The sequence below is a fragment of the Tympanuchus pallidicinctus genome, unplaced genomic scaffold (assembly GCF_026119805.1).
Source record: "Tympanuchus pallidicinctus isolate F22 unplaced genomic scaffold, pur_lepc_1.0 scaffold22, whole genome shotgun sequence".
In the NCBI taxonomy this organism is placed as follows: Eukaryota; Metazoa; Chordata; class Aves; order Galliformes; family Phasianidae; genus Tympanuchus; species Tympanuchus pallidicinctus.
In genome coordinates this window covers 41,138,721-41,154,717 of record NW_026294739.1, presented here as the reverse complement: position 1 = coordinate 41,154,717, position 15,997 = coordinate 41,138,721, and the positions used below count along the sequence as shown (strand labels likewise).

The 15,997-nt window shown below is 59.3% G+C and overlaps 4 protein-coding genes and 1 non-coding gene across 13 annotated transcripts in view; 3 read left to right on the top strand and 2 right to left on the bottom strand.

Annotated features, from left to right (window-relative positions):
* The window catches only part of CNOT1 (CCR4-NOT transcription complex subunit 1), a 53,482-nt gene extending 51,685 nt beyond the window's left edge, over nt 1-1,797 (top strand). For all 6 annotated transcript variants that reach the window (XM_052685373.1, XM_052685372.1, XM_052685375.1 and 3 more), the window contains exon 49: nt 849-1,797. In XM_052685373.1, the coding sequence (XP_052541333.1) occupies nt 849-927 (79 nt within the window). In that variant the 3' untranslated portion in view covers nt 928-1,797. The remainder of the gene's footprint in view (nt 1-848) is intronic.
* Nucleotides 1,632-7,151, bottom strand: SETD6 (SET domain containing 6, protein lysine methyltransferase). Of its 2 annotated transcripts, none has more exons than XM_052685423.1 (8): nt 7,013-7,151; nt 6,792-6,936; nt 6,127-6,268; nt 5,703-5,897; nt 5,411-5,534; nt 4,851-5,031; nt 4,496-4,641; nt 1,632-4,145 (listed from the first exon to the last, which is right to left on the bottom strand). In XM_052685423.1, the coding sequence occupies exons 1-8, from the start codon at nt 7,109-7,111 to the stop codon at nt 3,837-3,839; spliced, it is 1,341 nt and encodes a 446-aa protein (XP_052541383.1). In that variant the 5' UTR covers nt 7,112-7,151; the 3' UTR covers nt 1,632-3,836. The 2 variants fall into 2 exon arrangements, with proteins under 2 accessions (XP_052541383.1, XP_052541384.1); XM_052685424.1 differs by having other exon boundaries at nt 4,496-4,638; nt 7,013-7,150.
* Nucleotides 7,152-7,274: 123 nt separating this feature from the next.
* Nucleotides 7,275-7,347, top strand: TRNAK-UUU (transfer RNA lysine (anticodon UUU)). Its single transcript has one exon. It is a non-coding gene; the product is annotated as a tRNA-Lys (tRNA).
* A 67-nt stretch (nt 7,348-7,414) lies between these two features.
* LOC128081792 (SNF-related serine/threonine-protein kinase-like) lies at nt 7,415-11,959 on the bottom strand. 2 transcript variants are annotated; one of them, XM_052685413.1, is made up of 6 exons: nt 11,879-11,959; nt 10,370-10,968; nt 9,132-9,273; nt 8,796-9,008; nt 8,537-8,674; nt 7,415-8,456 (listed from the first exon to the last, which is right to left on the bottom strand). In XM_052685413.1, the coding sequence occupies exons 2-6, from the start codon at nt 10,938-10,940 to the stop codon at nt 7,736-7,738; spliced, it is 1,785 nt and encodes a 594-aa protein (XP_052541373.1). In that variant the 5' UTR covers nt 10,941-10,968; nt 11,879-11,959; the 3' UTR covers nt 7,415-7,735. The 2 variants fall into 2 exon arrangements, with proteins under 2 accessions (XP_052541373.1, XP_052541374.1); XM_052685414.1 differs by having other exon boundaries at nt 10,370-10,985; nt 11,879-11,905.
* Nucleotides 8,809-15,886, top strand: AGRP (agouti related neuropeptide). 2 transcript variants are annotated; one of them, XM_052685439.1, is made up of 4 exons: nt 8,809-8,885; nt 14,105-14,283; nt 14,398-14,486; nt 15,465-15,740. In XM_052685439.1, the coding sequence occupies exons 2-4, from the start codon at nt 14,109-14,111 to the stop codon at nt 15,657-15,659; spliced, it is 459 nt and encodes a 152-aa protein (XP_052541399.1). In that variant the 5' UTR covers nt 8,809-8,885; nt 14,105-14,108; the 3' UTR covers nt 15,660-15,740. The 2 variants fall into 2 exon arrangements, with proteins under 2 accessions (XP_052541399.1, XP_052541400.1); XM_052685440.1 differs by lacking the exon at nt 8,809-8,885 and adding an exon at nt 12,387-13,366 and having other exon boundaries at nt 15,465-15,886.
* Nucleotides 15,887-15,997: the final 111 nt, after the last annotated feature.

The following is a 15,997-nucleotide window of genomic DNA, read 5'->3' as shown; positions in this document are numbered from 1 at the left end:
TGCAAAGTGGTTGCTGGAAGTCATAGCAAACTGCTATGAGAGATGCTGATTATTTTTTTTCCTGTCCTCTGTGTGTGGAAGTTTGTTCCACAGCAAAACATTACATTGCAGAGGAGATCCTGGAGATCTTTTAAAAAAGTATTGGAGCGGGAAACAGAGCTGCCATCAGTATCATAGAATCATAGAATGGCCTGGGCTGAAAAGGAGCACAGTGATCATCTAAACTCAGCCCCCTGCTGTGTGCAGGGTCACCAACCAGCAGCCCAGGCTGCCCAGAGCCACATCCAGCCTGGCCTTGAATGCCTGCAGGGATGGGGCATCCACAGCCTCCTTGGGCAACCTGTGCCAGTGCCTCACCACCCTCTGGGTGAAAAACTTCCTCCTAACATCCAACCTAAACCTCCCCTGTCTCAGTTTAAAACCATTCCCCCTTGTCCTATCAGTGCCCACTCTAACAAACAGCCATTCCCCTCCTGTTCATATGCTCCCTTCAAGCACTGGAAGGCCACCATGAGGTCTCCCTGCAGCCTTCTCTTCTCCAAGCTAAACAAGCCCAGTTCCCTCAGTCTTTCCTCTTAAGAGAGCACAGTGCAGTACAGAGGGCTCAGAGCAGCCTGCTACACAATGCACATGCTGTTCAAACACTGCTCTTCTGTGTTCTCATGGGGACTGAGCTGAGCACACTGCGTTTTATGATGCAGTAGCACTGCAGACAATCACAGCCTGGCTCCTTTGCCCACATGTTTGCTAAAGCACACTGCAACTGGGGAGTGTTTGCAGCTGTGGTGCATTGGGTTCCGGGTGGAGAGCAGAGTTGACGACTGATGCTGCTGTGCTTCTGCGTTCAGGTTGTTCCAGTCGGTTGCACAGTGCTGCATGGGGCAGAAGCAAGCCCAGCAAGTAATGGAGGGGACTGGTGCCAGTTAGATGAGCTGCATCTTGTTGTGAACGTGCCGGCCTGGAGGCCCCTGTCCCATCCACCGACAGAAGAATCTGTAAGGCTCCTCCTGACCTTCCCAGCTCCCTCGATTGGGAGCAACCGACCTGGCGTCAAAATCCTTGGGCACGTTCCAAAGTTTGAAACAAATCTGTGACTTTTGGCCAAAATGCAGAAGATGCTGTGAATATCATTTTGAACTAGTGTAAATACAAGGAACAGAAACGTTTGTCTGGACTTCTGGGTTTGTGCAAAGCGTGTAAAAGGCAAGTGGGTAACTGGTGCCTGTCCAGCTTGTAATAAAGGGGCAGCTGCTGATGCCAAGTGCTTGTCTGGGGCAGACCTCCTTGTCCTGACATTGCCAGACTCCCAAAGAATATTGAAAAGCCAGTTATATTATTATGTAACTTATTTTTTTTCTTTATGTGGATGGGGGACCTTTAAATCAGTAAAGTTGTTTTACAAAGGGGGGGAAGGGGGGGGAGAAAAAAAAGTGGCTATGTTTGGAATATGGGCATACTATGGAGTGAGGGGGGGGGTTGAGCTTCAGAGTTATTTTTCCCCTTTCCTCCCAGTGCTGACAGAACCGTGTGGCAGTCAGAACGCCTCCTTTCTGTTGGAGAAGATACACCTCAGGCCCTTTGGGAGAGGGTCAGCTGTTTTTAGTAAAGAAACCAGAGACCAGGCCTATAGCTTTTTCTTTTTTTTTTTTTTTTTCTTCTGACACTTGTAAATTTTGGAGAAGGGGGGACTCAACGTAGACCTTTCCCTACCCTATGACAGTATAAGTTTGTTTAAAAAAAAAAAAAAATTAAAAAAAATCAAAACAGCAAAAAGAAACAGAAAATTAAAGAAACAAAGGACCAATACAGCCCATTTTGTAAGGATTTTGAATGTTTTGTAAAGTATTGGTCCACGTGTTGTATTTTGTAGCCTTTCTAGTTCTTGGGCTTTAGTTCTCCCACTTCTTGTATGTATGCATACTGTAGTTACACATTAAAGTCATGACATGCAGCACGTGCCACTCTGCTTATTCTCTCCAGCTCCATCCTACCTGGCCAGTCACTGCCTTTCAAAATTCTGTTTTCAGCCATCCAAAAATGTGCAGTTTTCCAGTTTTGGATGCTGCCTGGCGAGAAGAGGGAAGACCTGCTGTGAACAGATGAAGCCTTGGTTCTCAGTGCCAGAAGGAGGGGCGCGATGGTTACGTGGAGGTGGGAAGCTGACAAGCAGAGTGCTAGAGAGGAGACAGCGGTGCAGGGACGCAGAGCACAGGTAGCAGCCCAGCTTTATTCCTAGCCACGCTCCCTGATACAACGCTCCCTTCACTGAGCGTCTGCAAACCTGCTGGTTCACCTAGCTCAACCTGTAGGGATGAACACTGCAAGCTCCTCTGGCCTTACAACATAGATAGAAGGAGGGATTCGCTGCAAGTTGTGACGTTCTGGCTATGCAGCCGACACTCCAGCTTGCTCTTCCCTCCTGCAGTGGGTTAGGATACACAGAACTAACAGCAACTAGCTTTATCCAGAGCAGATTTGACAGGGTTTTTCTGCTATTTAAGCCAAGCTCTGCAGGTGAGCTTGTTGACTTGTCCTACTGGCTCCCAGTGCTGGCTCTGCTAAAGCTCAAAGGTCTCTGTGCTTCTGTACTAATGCTGCTGTACGCATCTGGTTCCCTTTAGGCCTTAGGAGCTGTCAGGCTGGTGTAAAAGAGGATGAGAGGCAGAGGGGACTCTGCCAGAATCCCAACCTGTGTCACATGAAATTCATGGGCAGGCAGGAGGGTACAGGTGACCTTGTTTCTTCCTGCTGAGGGAAAGAACCCCCAGCTGGCGCTGTGCTGTGTGCTGGTGCCAGCTGTGGGGATTCCAGTGTCCTTGCCAGCAGGGGCCCTGGCTTGTAATGCCCTCTGGCTGGAAGAATAACCTTTCCATTCACTGCTGTGTGCCTGCTTTGAAGTGTAGCCTGCTGTAGAGCCAAGCCTGGATGGCAGACCGGACTCTGAACAGCCACTGCATTACTCCATTATCTGCAGTAATGTTAAAGCACTCTGGACCCCAGCAGCACAGGTAGGGCTGCAGCTAACCTTTGCTTGTTTGCTGTCACTGCAGCTAAAATTAATGTAGAGATCATCTTGAGGGGGGGAGGGGGTTGCATCCTGCTGAATAGACAGCAGTGGCTGGGTAAGAAACTCCACCTTTATTTAACACAGCTTGGCCTGCAAACCTCCAGCGTGTTGTCTTACAAAGCTGCCAAGGGAAAAGGAAGGCTATACATGATGTACAGTAGTGGTGCTTGAGTTAGGGTACGTATCAGAAACCCAACCTGCAGACCTGTGGCTGCTCTCAGAGTCTCCAGCACCTACAGAATGCCTTCTACAGAGGTGAGAGGAATCATTGTGCTGTTCTGAGCCTCTGTGAAAGCCAGAAACTGATGGGCTCCTGCTTGCAGAATGCTCACTATTGAAGTCTAGGTGAGCTGTTCAGTTCTTAGCACTTCTGCTCTGTCTTTCTGTGTGGTAAGAGCTACCAGCTGGAATTCTGCCTTGTTCACCTGGACGAGGCACAGTGATTGCTTCGAGTCTGATGCTGAGTGAGGGAACCCACTTGTTATGCTGGTGGTGTGTCAGCCTTCCCTAAGCAACCATGACAAGACCTGGGTTTCACCAAGTCCTCTCGATGAAAGGGGCGGCTGTGCTCCAGCCCTCTTACTGTCAGGGCACCTAAGAACGCTCCTGTGCTCTGCAAAATCATTCTTTATGCAGAGGTAGCTAAAAAGCCAGAAGCCGTATGAGGGACAAGTGGGCCCATCTTGCCTCCCATCCTTGCTGCTGCAGAAGAGAAAGCTGAAGGCTGAGCACAGTTCTGGGCAGCTGATTTCTGGGGGCAGTGAGGCTTTTATTGCACCAGCTCTAGCAGCTGATGCAGGATCCTCTTCTGCCCGTAGCGCACGTGCAGAGCTTGCTGCTCCCTTCGACTCAGTTTCTCATAAACCTCCTTACTGAGCAAGTCCTGCTCTGCTCTCAGGTCTGACCTGTACGACTGCAGGGTCAGCAGCACGCTGTCATAAAGCAGCATCTTACAAGGGGCTTTCAGTCTGGAGAGAGCTGCATTAGAAAGGGTCGAGCTTTCCTCTTCCTCACTGTCCTCCTCCCAGCCATCTTGTTCCTTGTACTCCTTGAACTCTTCTTCTGACATGCACAGCACCTGCAATGACCCAACCACGGAGCTCAGGGGAAGTGCGAGCACCTCAGCTTCCTTCCCTAGAGCAGCACGGTCTGTGGGGCAGGTGAGTTATTCCCCAGCTGAGGAATTATGCCTCAGTGAGAGAGGAATAGCTAATGCCAAGGGATGTGGAAGAGCATCCAAACAGCCACAGCTTAAGTATGGAGGGGAGGAAGGGGAAGGTTAGTCCAGGAGAAGAGGGCAGTCACACAGTTCATGTGCTCGTCTGCCTTCATTTCACTGTTCTGCCATGGTTCTAACAGCTGCAGCACAGCCTGTGCCCTCTCTCGTGCAGCTCTTGAACCAGCTGGTCACCACCCAACACCGCTCACCTTCAGGGTCGTGGACAGCTCCTCCTCTGTCAGCACTTCATCCCAGCCCAGCACGAAGGCGCCTTCCTCCCCCACCATCTCCAGCTGGCACAAGAAGTCCCACTGTTCAGCCACCAGCTGCTGCTGTGCTTCGCTTTTGGCACCTGCTTTGAAGACAGCAGAGCTACAAGCCCAATTCGGTTTGCAGTAGTGGTGACGGCAGAAGGGGAAACAGGAAGCAGAAAGCTGTAGCATCGCCCCAGCACCTGAAGAGCCGTGGAACAGCCTCGTTTCCCTTCCCCCTGAGCCCCGTTTCATTACGTCACTGCTTAACAGGAGCGAGCCCTGCCCCATCCTTTCCCAGGGTGCCACTCACGCTGCAGCGCTGCCTTCCGTACGGTCACCATCTGGATGTCAGCTGTGTCGTTGGTGTTGCCTGGATACGGCTCTGCAAAGCCATACATGTGCAGGAGCTGCCAGTTGGCCATCTGCCCGTAGGTGTTGAAGATCTCCTGCCCTTTGCTGATGGCTTGTGTTGTAACCATCCGTAAACACCTCTGCAAGCAGAGAGAGTAGAGGCTCTGAGAGCTGTGGCAATCCTGCTGTTCCTTAGTGGGGTGCTTCTCGGAGCAGGGTGCTGGTTTTCCCCAGGAAGGTGATTCAGGTATGTGCCTAACGTGTGATATTCTCTGTGCAACAACAGTGAGTAACAGGAGAAGCAAGCCTCGGGTCCTGTCCTGCAGCAAGAGCATCTTTAGGAAGGTTCACCTGATCCTAAATTCTTCCTGGCTGTAACAAAGCAAACAGCAGCTGCGTGTGTCACACAAAACAGCTTACAATGAATCCAGGCCCGCTTGTTGCCCTGGCAGTGGCAGCGCTGCCCTGGCCTCACAGAGGCAGTCATGCAGGGAAGGGGCGCGAGGCCCCGGCGCTCACCGGAGCGTATTCCAGGCTGGCGTTGTGGTTGGCCACGTGATTCAAAATATCAGCGACGGGCACCATCATGGGAGGATTGGGGCCCTTCTCATCTTCATCTTCCTCCTCTAAAGGCTCCTGAAAGCTACGACAAGGCACGTGAAGACAATCCTGTTTTATACCTTGCAATACGGGGCAAGCTTTAGTTGATTCTTGCGCTCTTTTAGATCACGCAGCCTGTCATCACTCACCACCCTCTTCTCCCCTTGCTCATCTTTCCTCCCCTGCATCAGAGCAAACCCTCCCCGCTCACCTGTAAGCCATCACAAAAGCCACCAGCTGCTTGTACAGCTCCAGCGTGTGCAGCTCAGGGTCAAAGATGTTGGGGTGGGACTTCATGAAGGGCAGGATGATGGAGCTGTACTCCAGCTGGATGTTAGCCAGGTCCTTGTCCACTGCCTCAGGGATGCCAGTGCCCTGCAGGAGCTTCGTTCGCTCTTCTTCTGGCCTGTTGCAAACAAAACTAGCAGCTCTATCTCCATCTGCCCCTAGGAAGAAGGGTCTGAACTCCTTCAAAACAGCAGCTTTGTGCTCTGGGGAGCTCTGTGTTCTGTTGCAGGGAGTTGCAACCTCATTTAGCGCCGCACAGGGCTGGAGCAGCTGAAGTCACCCAGCACCCCCACATCCCTTCAGCTGCAGCATGGGGCCCTCTGCAGAGCTGCTGGCTTTCGCCTTACCAGAACATGGGGTGATCCAAGCTGCTGAAGTCCTGCCAGAGGGAGAAGTAGGGCTGCCAGCGGGAGGTGCTGGTTGTGTATTCGTGCAGCAGGGCCAGCAGGAGCGGCACCCACCCAGACTGGCTCTGCAGGGACTCCTGGGCTACGCAACCAGAGGTAACAAAGAAAACATAAATAATTGAGGTTGATCTGACATTTTTGCTCTGAAAAATATATTTTCCCAGAACTGAAGTGTGCAGCGGCGCCTCAGAGCAATGAGAAAACGCCCTGGCTTATAGGCTGCCTTCACTGCTAGTGAGCAAAATCCCGGCGCAGGGCTGCAAATGAGACGACCTTCCAGGTCTCTCACGCCGTTCTGTGCTTCCCCCCGGCCTGGCTGCTGCAGGACCAGGAGCTGCCGCCCTGTGCTGGCACTTCACCCACGTGCGTGAAACCAGAACGGCTTCCTCCAAGCACTGAAGCGAGCCCTGGAAGGGAGGGCCGCGCTGTCCCCTGAGAGAGGAGCTTTCCCATCGCGGTGCAGGCAGCAGGGCCGTGCCCTGCGCTTTACCGCAGCCCCACTCATACACAAAGCAGAGAACCCAAGAGCCAGTACCGCCCCCCGGCCCCGCTTATGGACAAGACGCGGTAAGGCGGAGCACCGGGAGGCCCCGCGCGGCGCTCACCGTCGTGCAGCAGGGCTCGGATGGCGCACGTGTGCTGGGACAGCAGCGCGCTGCGCGGCACGGAGAACAGCAGCTCTCCCGGCTCCAGGTCGGCGGCGGCCAGCAACCCGTAGCCCGACACCGTGCCCCGCCGGCTGATGGACACCTGCGGGGACAGCCCCGCTCAGCCCCGCGGCCTTCCGCCCGCTCCGGGGTCGGGCCCGCTCCCCGCCGACGCTCACCTTGGGGCTGAGCTCCACGCCCGCCGCCTCGCACCACGCCACGAAGTCCGCCGTGGGGTCCGGCCCCGCCGCCCTGCGCCGCTTGGCCGGGGCCGCCATGGCCGCACGTGGGCGGCGCGCACTTCCGGGCGGCACCAAGCCCCGCCCCTCTGCGGACGGTGGCCGCGGCGGGACGAAAAGAATCTGCGGAGCGAGAACGCGTCCGCATCCTTCCGGGGTCCTCCGCGGGCCGTGGCGAGCACCGCCCAGGAGCCCCACGTGAGCCTGGATAGCTCAGTTGGGAGAGCATCAGACTTTTAATCTGAGGGTCCAGGGTTCAAGCCCCTGTTCAGGCGCCGCTTTATCCTTTAGGCGCGTTCCCCGTTCCTCCCTCCCGCAGCCCCGGCACACGCAGCCGAGCCGTCAAACCGAAGCGCGGTTTTATTGCACCGACGAACTTTGCTTCCCGGCGGCTCCCATCCACAAAGTGCAGCGCAGCCCGGGCCGAGCGGCGGCCCCCGCCTCGTGCGTTCATTTCTTGCCAGCAAGAAAACAAAGAGGTAATAAATAGGAAGCGCGTGGTGGGGGCGGGGGGTAACAGCGCAGGCTGGGGACGCGTGGCCGTGGCCCACGGAGCTCAGCGGGGGATGCAGCGTCTCCATGTCGTTACATTAAAATAGACTATTTAAAAAAATCATCTCTAGCAGTTAAAAAACGGCCGCCGTCCCTCGTCCGGCCGCGGGGCTAAATGACGTGGCAGCAGTTGAACTGCCCCAGGGACAGCAGGCTCTCCTTGGGGCCGGGGTGGATCTTGAAGGCCAGAGCTTTCTCGCACAGCGGGAACTGCATCAGCCGCTCCCTCAGGCTGCCGCTCTTGCCTTTACCCGGGTCCAGCTTTATCACGTTCTCCGCCTCCCCCTCGCTGCCCCCCGCCCCCCGGGGGACCCCGGGGCATTTCTCCTTCGGCTCCGGGGAGGCTGCGGGGACGCCTCCCCTTTCCCCGGGACGCCCCGAGCCCTCCCTGCCCTCGGGGGTCCCCGCGCCGCCCCTCCTGTTCCCCCGCGGCTCCGGGGGCCCTCGGGCTCCGCTGGCGGCCCGGTACCCCGCCCGGCCCCCCGGCTCGGCCCCCCAGCCCAGCACCTCCCCGCGGCACGGCGGCCGACGGGCCCCGGCACGGAGGAAATCTCGCATCTGCTCCTGGTTCAAGGAGCTGCTCTTCCTCTCCATCACGCTGGGTCTGCACTCCTCTTCCTCCTCCTCTTCTTCCTCCTCGCAGATTTGCTGCAGGGCCGGGGTGCTTTTGGTGATGGCCGTATCGATGGTGGGAGCCTTCAGCAGCAAGCGGGGGGCCTGACGGCCGCGGCTGCCGTCCCCGCCGCTGGGCTGGGAGCTGCCAGGAACCTCCGCTACGGGCTGACAGCCCCCAGTGCCACCCCCGGGGCCGAACGTGTCCGAGAGGTCGGTCCTGAGCGTGGGGAAGGGCAGAGGGGGGTCGGCACCCGGCTGCGTGGTGCTTGGGGCGGTGGAGGGGTGGCTGGGGCTCACCTGCTTTGCACCTGCTTGGCCAGGTCGTAGAGGAGGCTCTGACGGCGGCTCTGCTCCTCCTGCTTCTCCCGCAGCATCCTCTCGGCCAGCAGAAAGTAGGTGGCCGTGATGTGGTTGTAGCGGTCGGCCTCCAGCGCCCTGCGTGACACCGGGAAGGACGAGCATCAGAACCCGACGGCCGCGCTCACGCCGGCACCACCAGACCTCCCTCCTTTCCTCCTTTCCTCCCTCCCTCCGCCCCCCTCCGGCTGCCGCTCACTCCTGGATGGCGTCGCGGTCAGCGATGTGCCCGCACGTCATGGCCTGGATGATGATCTCGTGCTCCTCCTGGGACACGCGTTTGTGCGAGGTGAGGGGCAGCAGGCAGCGGCTGGCGGGGGACGGATCCACCCCCTGCAGCCACGCGTGGCCCTCGATCTGCTCCAGGGAGGCTCTCTGCCGGGGGTCCCGCTGCAGCATCCTGGAGATGAGGCTGCCCGGGGAAGGGAGGGACACCTGCATGAGCGCGGCCAGCGCCTTCCCCCGGCCCCGGCCCCATCCCTCCGGCTGCCGCGGGGCTCCCATGGGGGCGGGGACAGCGGGGAGAGGCGCCTACTCGGAGCACTGCGCGGAGACGTGCGGGGGCACGGTGTAACGGCAGTCCATGATCATGGTGAGCGTCTCGCTGTCGTTGGCCTCCTGGAAGGGCGGCTGTCCGCATACCAGCATGTAGAGGATGACCCCCAGGCTCCAGATGTCTGCGAGAGGAAGAGGAAGATGAGAGTCAGTAAGCTCCTGAGGAAGCTCAAACATGACAGCTGTCACCCCAATTTGAAGGATCCCAGCCGGCAGGGATCGGGGACCCCCACGGGACACAGCTCCTCGTGGCACTTCAGCACTGTGGCACCCAGCGAGCATAGGGACGGCTGCATGCAGGCCTCCCCAATCTGGCCGTGGGGCTGGAGCCCAAGTGCCACAGGGATGGGGCTCCAGCACGCACCTGCAGCCTTCACCTCAGTGCCAGCCCCTCTGGAGGACGTCCCCGGAGCAGGGCAGCGGTGTCACCAAAGCTCCCCACAGCCCGGGTGCTGGGTCAGCCCTTCCCAGCTGCTCAAGCACACCCCGGATGGGCCGGCCTGCCCCGGGGTGGGCGCCAGCCCTGTGCCAGCTGCAGCAGCACTCATCTTCACGTGCCTCCTTGTGACCACACGCAGCCCCGCTGCAGAGACGCCCCGTGCGCAGCTCCCGCCCCGCCTGGCAGCCCAGAGACCGATTTTCTTCCTATTGCAAAACCGCTTATTTTTAGGATGCTGAGCGCAGGCTCTCCCTTAATACCTTCAGCTTCTTAAGTGCCTCTGCATTTTAAAATTTCTCATCCGTGCCAGTTTCCTTGCTTGATTTGCTTTTGCAGAGCCGCGTATTCGTGTTCCCACCACCCCTCCGAGCCCTGACAGCTCTCAGCTTTGAATCCTTCCCCTCGCCCCACGCTGAAACCGGGCTGTTTCCTTGCAGAGCTCCAGCACTGTTTTGCCCAGCCCTCCTGCCCCAGCTCCCTGCAGGGCTGGCCAGACTCCCAGCCCTCCTTCTCCTCCCATGGCCCAAAGCACCGGCAGGAAGCGCCCGGAGGAAACTTTGGGAGCTGGAGGCGGCTGCATCCTAAGCAGGTTTCCTTCCCACATCCAATTGCTGCCAGGGCCACGATGTGCTCAGCCGAGCATCCCAGGGGCAGGATTTGTCCCACAGGGCTCTGCGGATGCCCGAAGCGCCACAGGGAACTGAAACGCAAGCCCACGTGCATGCCAAGATGGGGATAAACGAGAGCGCAGGAGGCACGGGAGACCTCCAGACCCTTACCCACAGCTGGAGCGTCGTACTCATCCCCAAGCAGGATCTCCGGTGCTGAATATGCCAGCGAGCCACAGCTGGTGGTGAGCATCTTGCCGGGCTGGAAGCGGTTGCTGAAGCCAAAGTCCGTCAGCTTGACCACCCCCTGCTCCTGGAAGAAGACCACGTTCTCGGGCTTGAGGTCTCGGTGCACCACGTGCAGCTTGTGGCAGTAGGAGATGGCGTGGACGATCTGGGCGAAGTAATGCTTGGCGCGGGGCTCGGCCAGGCCGCCCTCGTGCCTCATGATGTGGTCGAACATATCGCCGCCGTCGCCCAGCTCCAGGATGAGGTAGAGCTTGGCGTGGGTGTCGATGACCTCGTAGAGGCGCACCACGTTGGGGTGCTGCACCAGCTTCATGCAGCGCACCTCCTGCAGCAGCTGCCCCGCCGCCTCGCCCGCCAGCTTGCTCTTGTCGATCACCTTGACGGCCACGCGCTGCCCCGTGAAGACGTGCCTGGCCAGCTTCACCACGGCGAAGTGGCCCTTACCCAGCGTGCGCTCCAGGTCGTACAGCCCCGCGATCTTGCTCTCGGCCATGGCGCCGGGTGGGGACGGGCATCGGGCGCTGCGGGGCGGAGGGTGCTGACAAAGGGCGTCGCGATTCCTGAGCACCCCAGCACCCACCGCAGGGACCCCGCGCATCCCTCCATCCCTCGGCGCCCCGGCGGCACAGCGCTGCACCTCCAGGACCTCAGTCCCGGCACCGTGGGCGCCCTAATGCACCCACCTCCCCCATCCCCAGGCACCCCAACATCCCGCCTGGTTCTCAGCATCCCTGCCACCTCAGCACCCCGAATCATAGAACCATAGAATGGCCTGGGTTTGAAAAGGGCCGCGATGATCATCTGGTATCAACCACTGCTGTGTGCAGGTCACCAACCAGCAGCCCAGGCTGCCCACAGCCACATCCAGCCTGGCCTCGACTGCCTGCAGGGATGGGGCATCCACAGCCTCCTTGGGCAACCTGTGCCAGTGCCTCACCAGCCATGTCCCCAGACACCTCAGTACCCCTGTGGTCTTCAGCACCCCGAGCATCCCAACAGCCCCACTTCCAGCACCCCCCAACCATGAGGGTGTTACTGAGCCCCCCGACACCCCAACCTTCTGACCCCCGGTACCCCGTGCTGCACCCCAATACCACCAGCCCTCGGCACCCCGATATCCCCACCTCCAGCACCCCCATCCCAATCCCCATCCAGCACCCCAAAACGCCACCCTCCAGTTCCCAGCACCCCAAAACAACCACGGCCATCCCGACCCGTAGCACCCCAGCGCCCCAAACCCCCGCAGCTCCGCATCCCCAGCGCACCCCAACTCCCAGCACCCCAACACAACCACCGCACCTTTCCAACCTCCCCCCCAGCCCCCAGACACCGCTCCCAAACCCCACGTCCAACCCCTCGCAATCCGCTCTCGTCCCCCCCCGTCCCCCCATCCCTCAGCCCCCTCCGTACCCCCGGGGGTCCCGCACTCACCGCACGGCGGAGCTCGGGGCCGCGGGGCTGCGGCGTCCCGGAGCGCCCGCCCCGCTGACGTCAGCGTGCTCCGGCCCGCAGCCTTAAAGGGCCCCCGTCCCTCCCGCACCCCCGCCCCGCATCCTGGCTGAGGCCGGGCGCAGCTCATCGCACCCGGCTCGGCTTCCAGCCCGCTCCTCTCCCCCTCTCCCATTCGGACACGTGCGGGATGGCCTCGCTGCGGCCGCTCATTTCCTGGAAGCGATGCGCGCTGCTCATTTAGCTCGTTACTGCCCGGCCGAGCACCCGCAGATTAAAAAGCTCTCAGCGCTCGGCCGCCTCGGCAATGTTAATGCCTTCCCAGAAGCCCGCAGCCCATAATGAGCCCCGCTCCAGGCTGGCGTCACTGCTGCGGGCTGAGGGGACAGGAATGGGGTCTGCGTCCCGCTATGGCAGCAGGGTGCTGTGCAGGGGGGCTTGAGGGGGTCTTGTGCATGGGGACCCAGCTGGGTAGGGGGGGGGGGGGAACCTAAATGGGTGTGAGGTGTGGGCGTCACAAATGGGTGCAGGATGCAGGGATCCCAGCTGGGTATGGGGCTGCAGGAGGACTGATGTGAGCAGGGTGGATGCAGAGGTGACTCCTCCTGGCCCTGTGGCTGTGGGGCTGGGGCTGCACCAGACTCACTGCAGCTTCCTTTGGGTTTGGGTGCGGTGAGAAGCCAAAGGAAGCACATCCGCACGCAGCTGTGGGACACAGCACTCGTCCTTCCTCCTGGGGTGCAGCTGAGGCCGGGATGCTGAGCGATCTGAGGCCACGGGTCCTGGAAAGCATGAGTGAAGGAGACGCAGTCAGAGCCTGGAGGATCTGCGGCTGGGCAGTGGTGGGAGCAGAGGCTGTAATGAGCTCTGCACCGTGGCTGGGCTCGTGTCAGGAGCTACAGAGCTTTCTCCAAAGCGTGCAGAAGGATGAGGGAGAGGGGCTGCGTGTACTCAGAGGCTCCTCTGGCATCAGAGCTGCTCCTTTCCGTGGCTTTTGCTGGCTGTAGGGACACGGGGCGTTTAGAGCAGGCTTCCCAAAGCCAGAGTGCTGGTGAAGGAAGGGCGACAGGGGCCGATGTTGGGCCAGAAGCATTGCCAGTGTGTGAGGACACAGGAGGAAGCTGCGTGTCCGTCACTGGTCCTCTGTCGCTGGGTACCAACACAGGAGCAGCATCGCTGCGTAGGCTTGCTTGGATTTTGGGACAAGTGGGCACCAGCTCCCGGCCGCAGCCCCGCACAGCAGCACTCCATCCCACCCACGTCCTGCCGGTTGCTCTGCCATCCAGACAAAGCCCCGTCTGCAGCAGAGCCCACCTACCTGCTGCTTAGCGGGGTCATGTGGCTGAGGCACTTAATTAACGAGGAGCAGATATAAAGTTCCCGGCGAGATGTGGGGAGGGAGGACATCGAGGCAGAGCGACTCGGAGCGAACCCTGCAGAGCGGTGCCTGCAGCCCCACACCGCCTGGAGGTCAGTGGGTCTGCAGGGAAGGGGCTGCGGAGCAGGGGTGGGTGTGGGGAGCATTCGGGGCACCCTGCTGGGTGCCCACGGCATGGAGTGGGGTGGCACTGTGGGGTGAAGGAGCTCTGGGTTCCCCTGTGAGTGAGGGACGGGAGGGGAGAGGGGCTGGTCCCGCCTGGGGATGCTCCTGGCAGCACGACTGGAGGCTTTGCATGAAAGCTTTTTTGTCTTTTTAGGGTTCTTTAGGGGAAATGTGTGGCCCAGAGCTGCCACAGCCACTGCGAGGACCTTTGCTGTCACATGCAGACCTGGAGGTCCTCTATCCAGGCCCGCTCTCTGTCAGCTCCACATCGCCCTGTAGTGATTTTCCCAAAGCCCCACTGTTGTCTGTTGTGCCCAAACCCCGTGGCAGCCTCAGCCTCTCCCTTGCGGGAGCTTTCACAAAACACAGGGATGTCCCGTGGCCTTTTTGGGGACACTCCTGTCACTGCGCCTCCAGCTGCAATGCCCAGGGCGGTGCAGGAGGCCTCTGGCTGCAGCCATAGGAAGCTGCTCCCACCCGCTCACCGCGCTCCTGCCCACGGTGTTGGGTACCTGTCTGTAAGACTGGCTGCCAAACACCTCTGGGGAGCAGCACGGAGGAGACAGCCCAGAGCCGGGGTGCAGGAAGGCAGCCGAGCTGGCAGCCCTGCTGGCAGAGGGGCCGGGCTGACGCTGGCCGCTTGCTCTCTGTGCACGTTGCCCCAGGACCATGCTGAACGCGCTGCTGCTGTGCTACGGGCTGCTGCAGGGGATCCAGGCCATCCTCAGCTCGGAGCTCAGCCACAGCCCCCTGCAGAAGATGAGCTCCGGGCTGGAGGAGGCAGACAGAGCCCGCTACCCCAGCCTGCTGCACAAGGCCAAGGAGCTGCCAGTGGAGCTTGCTGGTGAGTCCTGCGATCCTCGGCCCTCCCTGGGACAGCCAGCTCCCCAGAACTGAAGCAGGGAGCTCCTGCTCAGCCCGCAGTGCCCTCCTTGCCCAGCCTCTCTCTGTTTCACAGGAGCTATTCCCAGGCCGGACTCGGATCAGATGGAGGTGCATGAAGGTGATGGTAACCTCCTGCAGAAAAGCAGCGTGCTGGAACCACAGGTAACACACCGAGAGTCTTTGTTTTCCTAAAAACACCCCAAACAGGGTTGCTTTGAGCCACATCAGGCTTCTCTGTGCCCCGGGGTGGTTGGGAGCAAACACTTCACGAGATGCTGCATCCCTTTGCTGCCTGCTGAGGAGTGTGGACATGCTGGGAGTCAGGGAAGCTGGAAACAGAGGGGCCAGGAAAGCCCCTCTGTTTGGGGTTGGCCTTCAGGGATGCTGCTGCAGGAGCTGGGAGGGGAGCTGCTGGAGGCAGACGAGGCTTCCCTGCTTCATTTCCTAAGAAACTGTGGGAACCCAACCTTCCCACCGCACATTACCGTAATGACAAGGGGGTGTGAAACATCCTCTTTCGAAATTGCTCCAGCCAGACCAATTGTTCAGCCAAAAATCAGAGGGGACTGTGAGAATGCTTCCAGCCAAGGGGAATAGGAACAGAGAATCAACGACTGCCAGGTCCTTTGGGAGGAAATGCCAACCTCTCTTCCTCTTGTGGTGTGTAAGCAATCTGCCCCTGCTGTCCCTGCAGAGGACCAGACTTCCATCTCAGGGGCAGATGGAGACCTGAGGGGTTGATGACCGAGCCACTGAAGTGATGCAGGGCATGGGGAATATCCCACAATGAGAGATCGGAGAGACCAGGGTTGTTTTCCTATGGACAAACAATTCAAGGATCCTTGAAGGGAGGTAACCTCAAGGGGAAGGAAGGCTTCAGCTGGATGGGAAGAGGGGAATCCCAAGCAGGTCTTCACAGATGATGCCTTAGGTCCCCTGCGCTCAGGGGTCTGCAAGCAAAGCATGAAGAGGAACTGGCATCACCAGGGTCCAGCACCAAGCCCCAAGTATCTTCTAGGAGCAAGCTGAATTCAGATATCTCAGCCTCCTGTTTGAGATGGAGGTGCCTCAGGCTCTGGGCTCTCTAACGCCGTTCCTTGGCAGCAGGGTGGACCATCTCTCTCCTCCTCTCCCCTGCAGGCATTGTCCACGGCCCTGCAAGCTGTAGGCAGGGAGGAGCGGAGCTCCCCTCGCCGTTGCGTCCGTCTCCTGGAGTCCTGCCTGGGCCACCAGATCCCCTGCTGTGACCCCTGTGCCACCTGCTACTGCCGGTTTTTCAACGCCTTCTGCTACTGCAGGAAGATCAGCACCACCTTCCCATGCGGCAAGAACTAATGCCTGTGCCACAGGGCTGCCCACTCGTCCCCACCAGCCTCCCCCTCTGCAGCTCCAATAAAGCAGCAGATACATAGCACTGCTATTGCTGAGTGTGGGCTGTGCTGGGCACTGGGCTCGTGCTGTTGGGAACAAGGGGATGCGGGATGTCCTTCCTGCCCAGGGAGCACAATGCGGTGTGGTTGGAACTGTGGGGGTCACTGAGTGCCACCAGCAGGGCCACCTACAGCTGTCATACACCATGTCATAGAATCACAGCACAGTTGGGTTGAAAAGGACCGCAAAGCCCACCCAACCCCTGCCATGGGCTTCCTACCCCTCAGCTTGGGCTGCCCAAT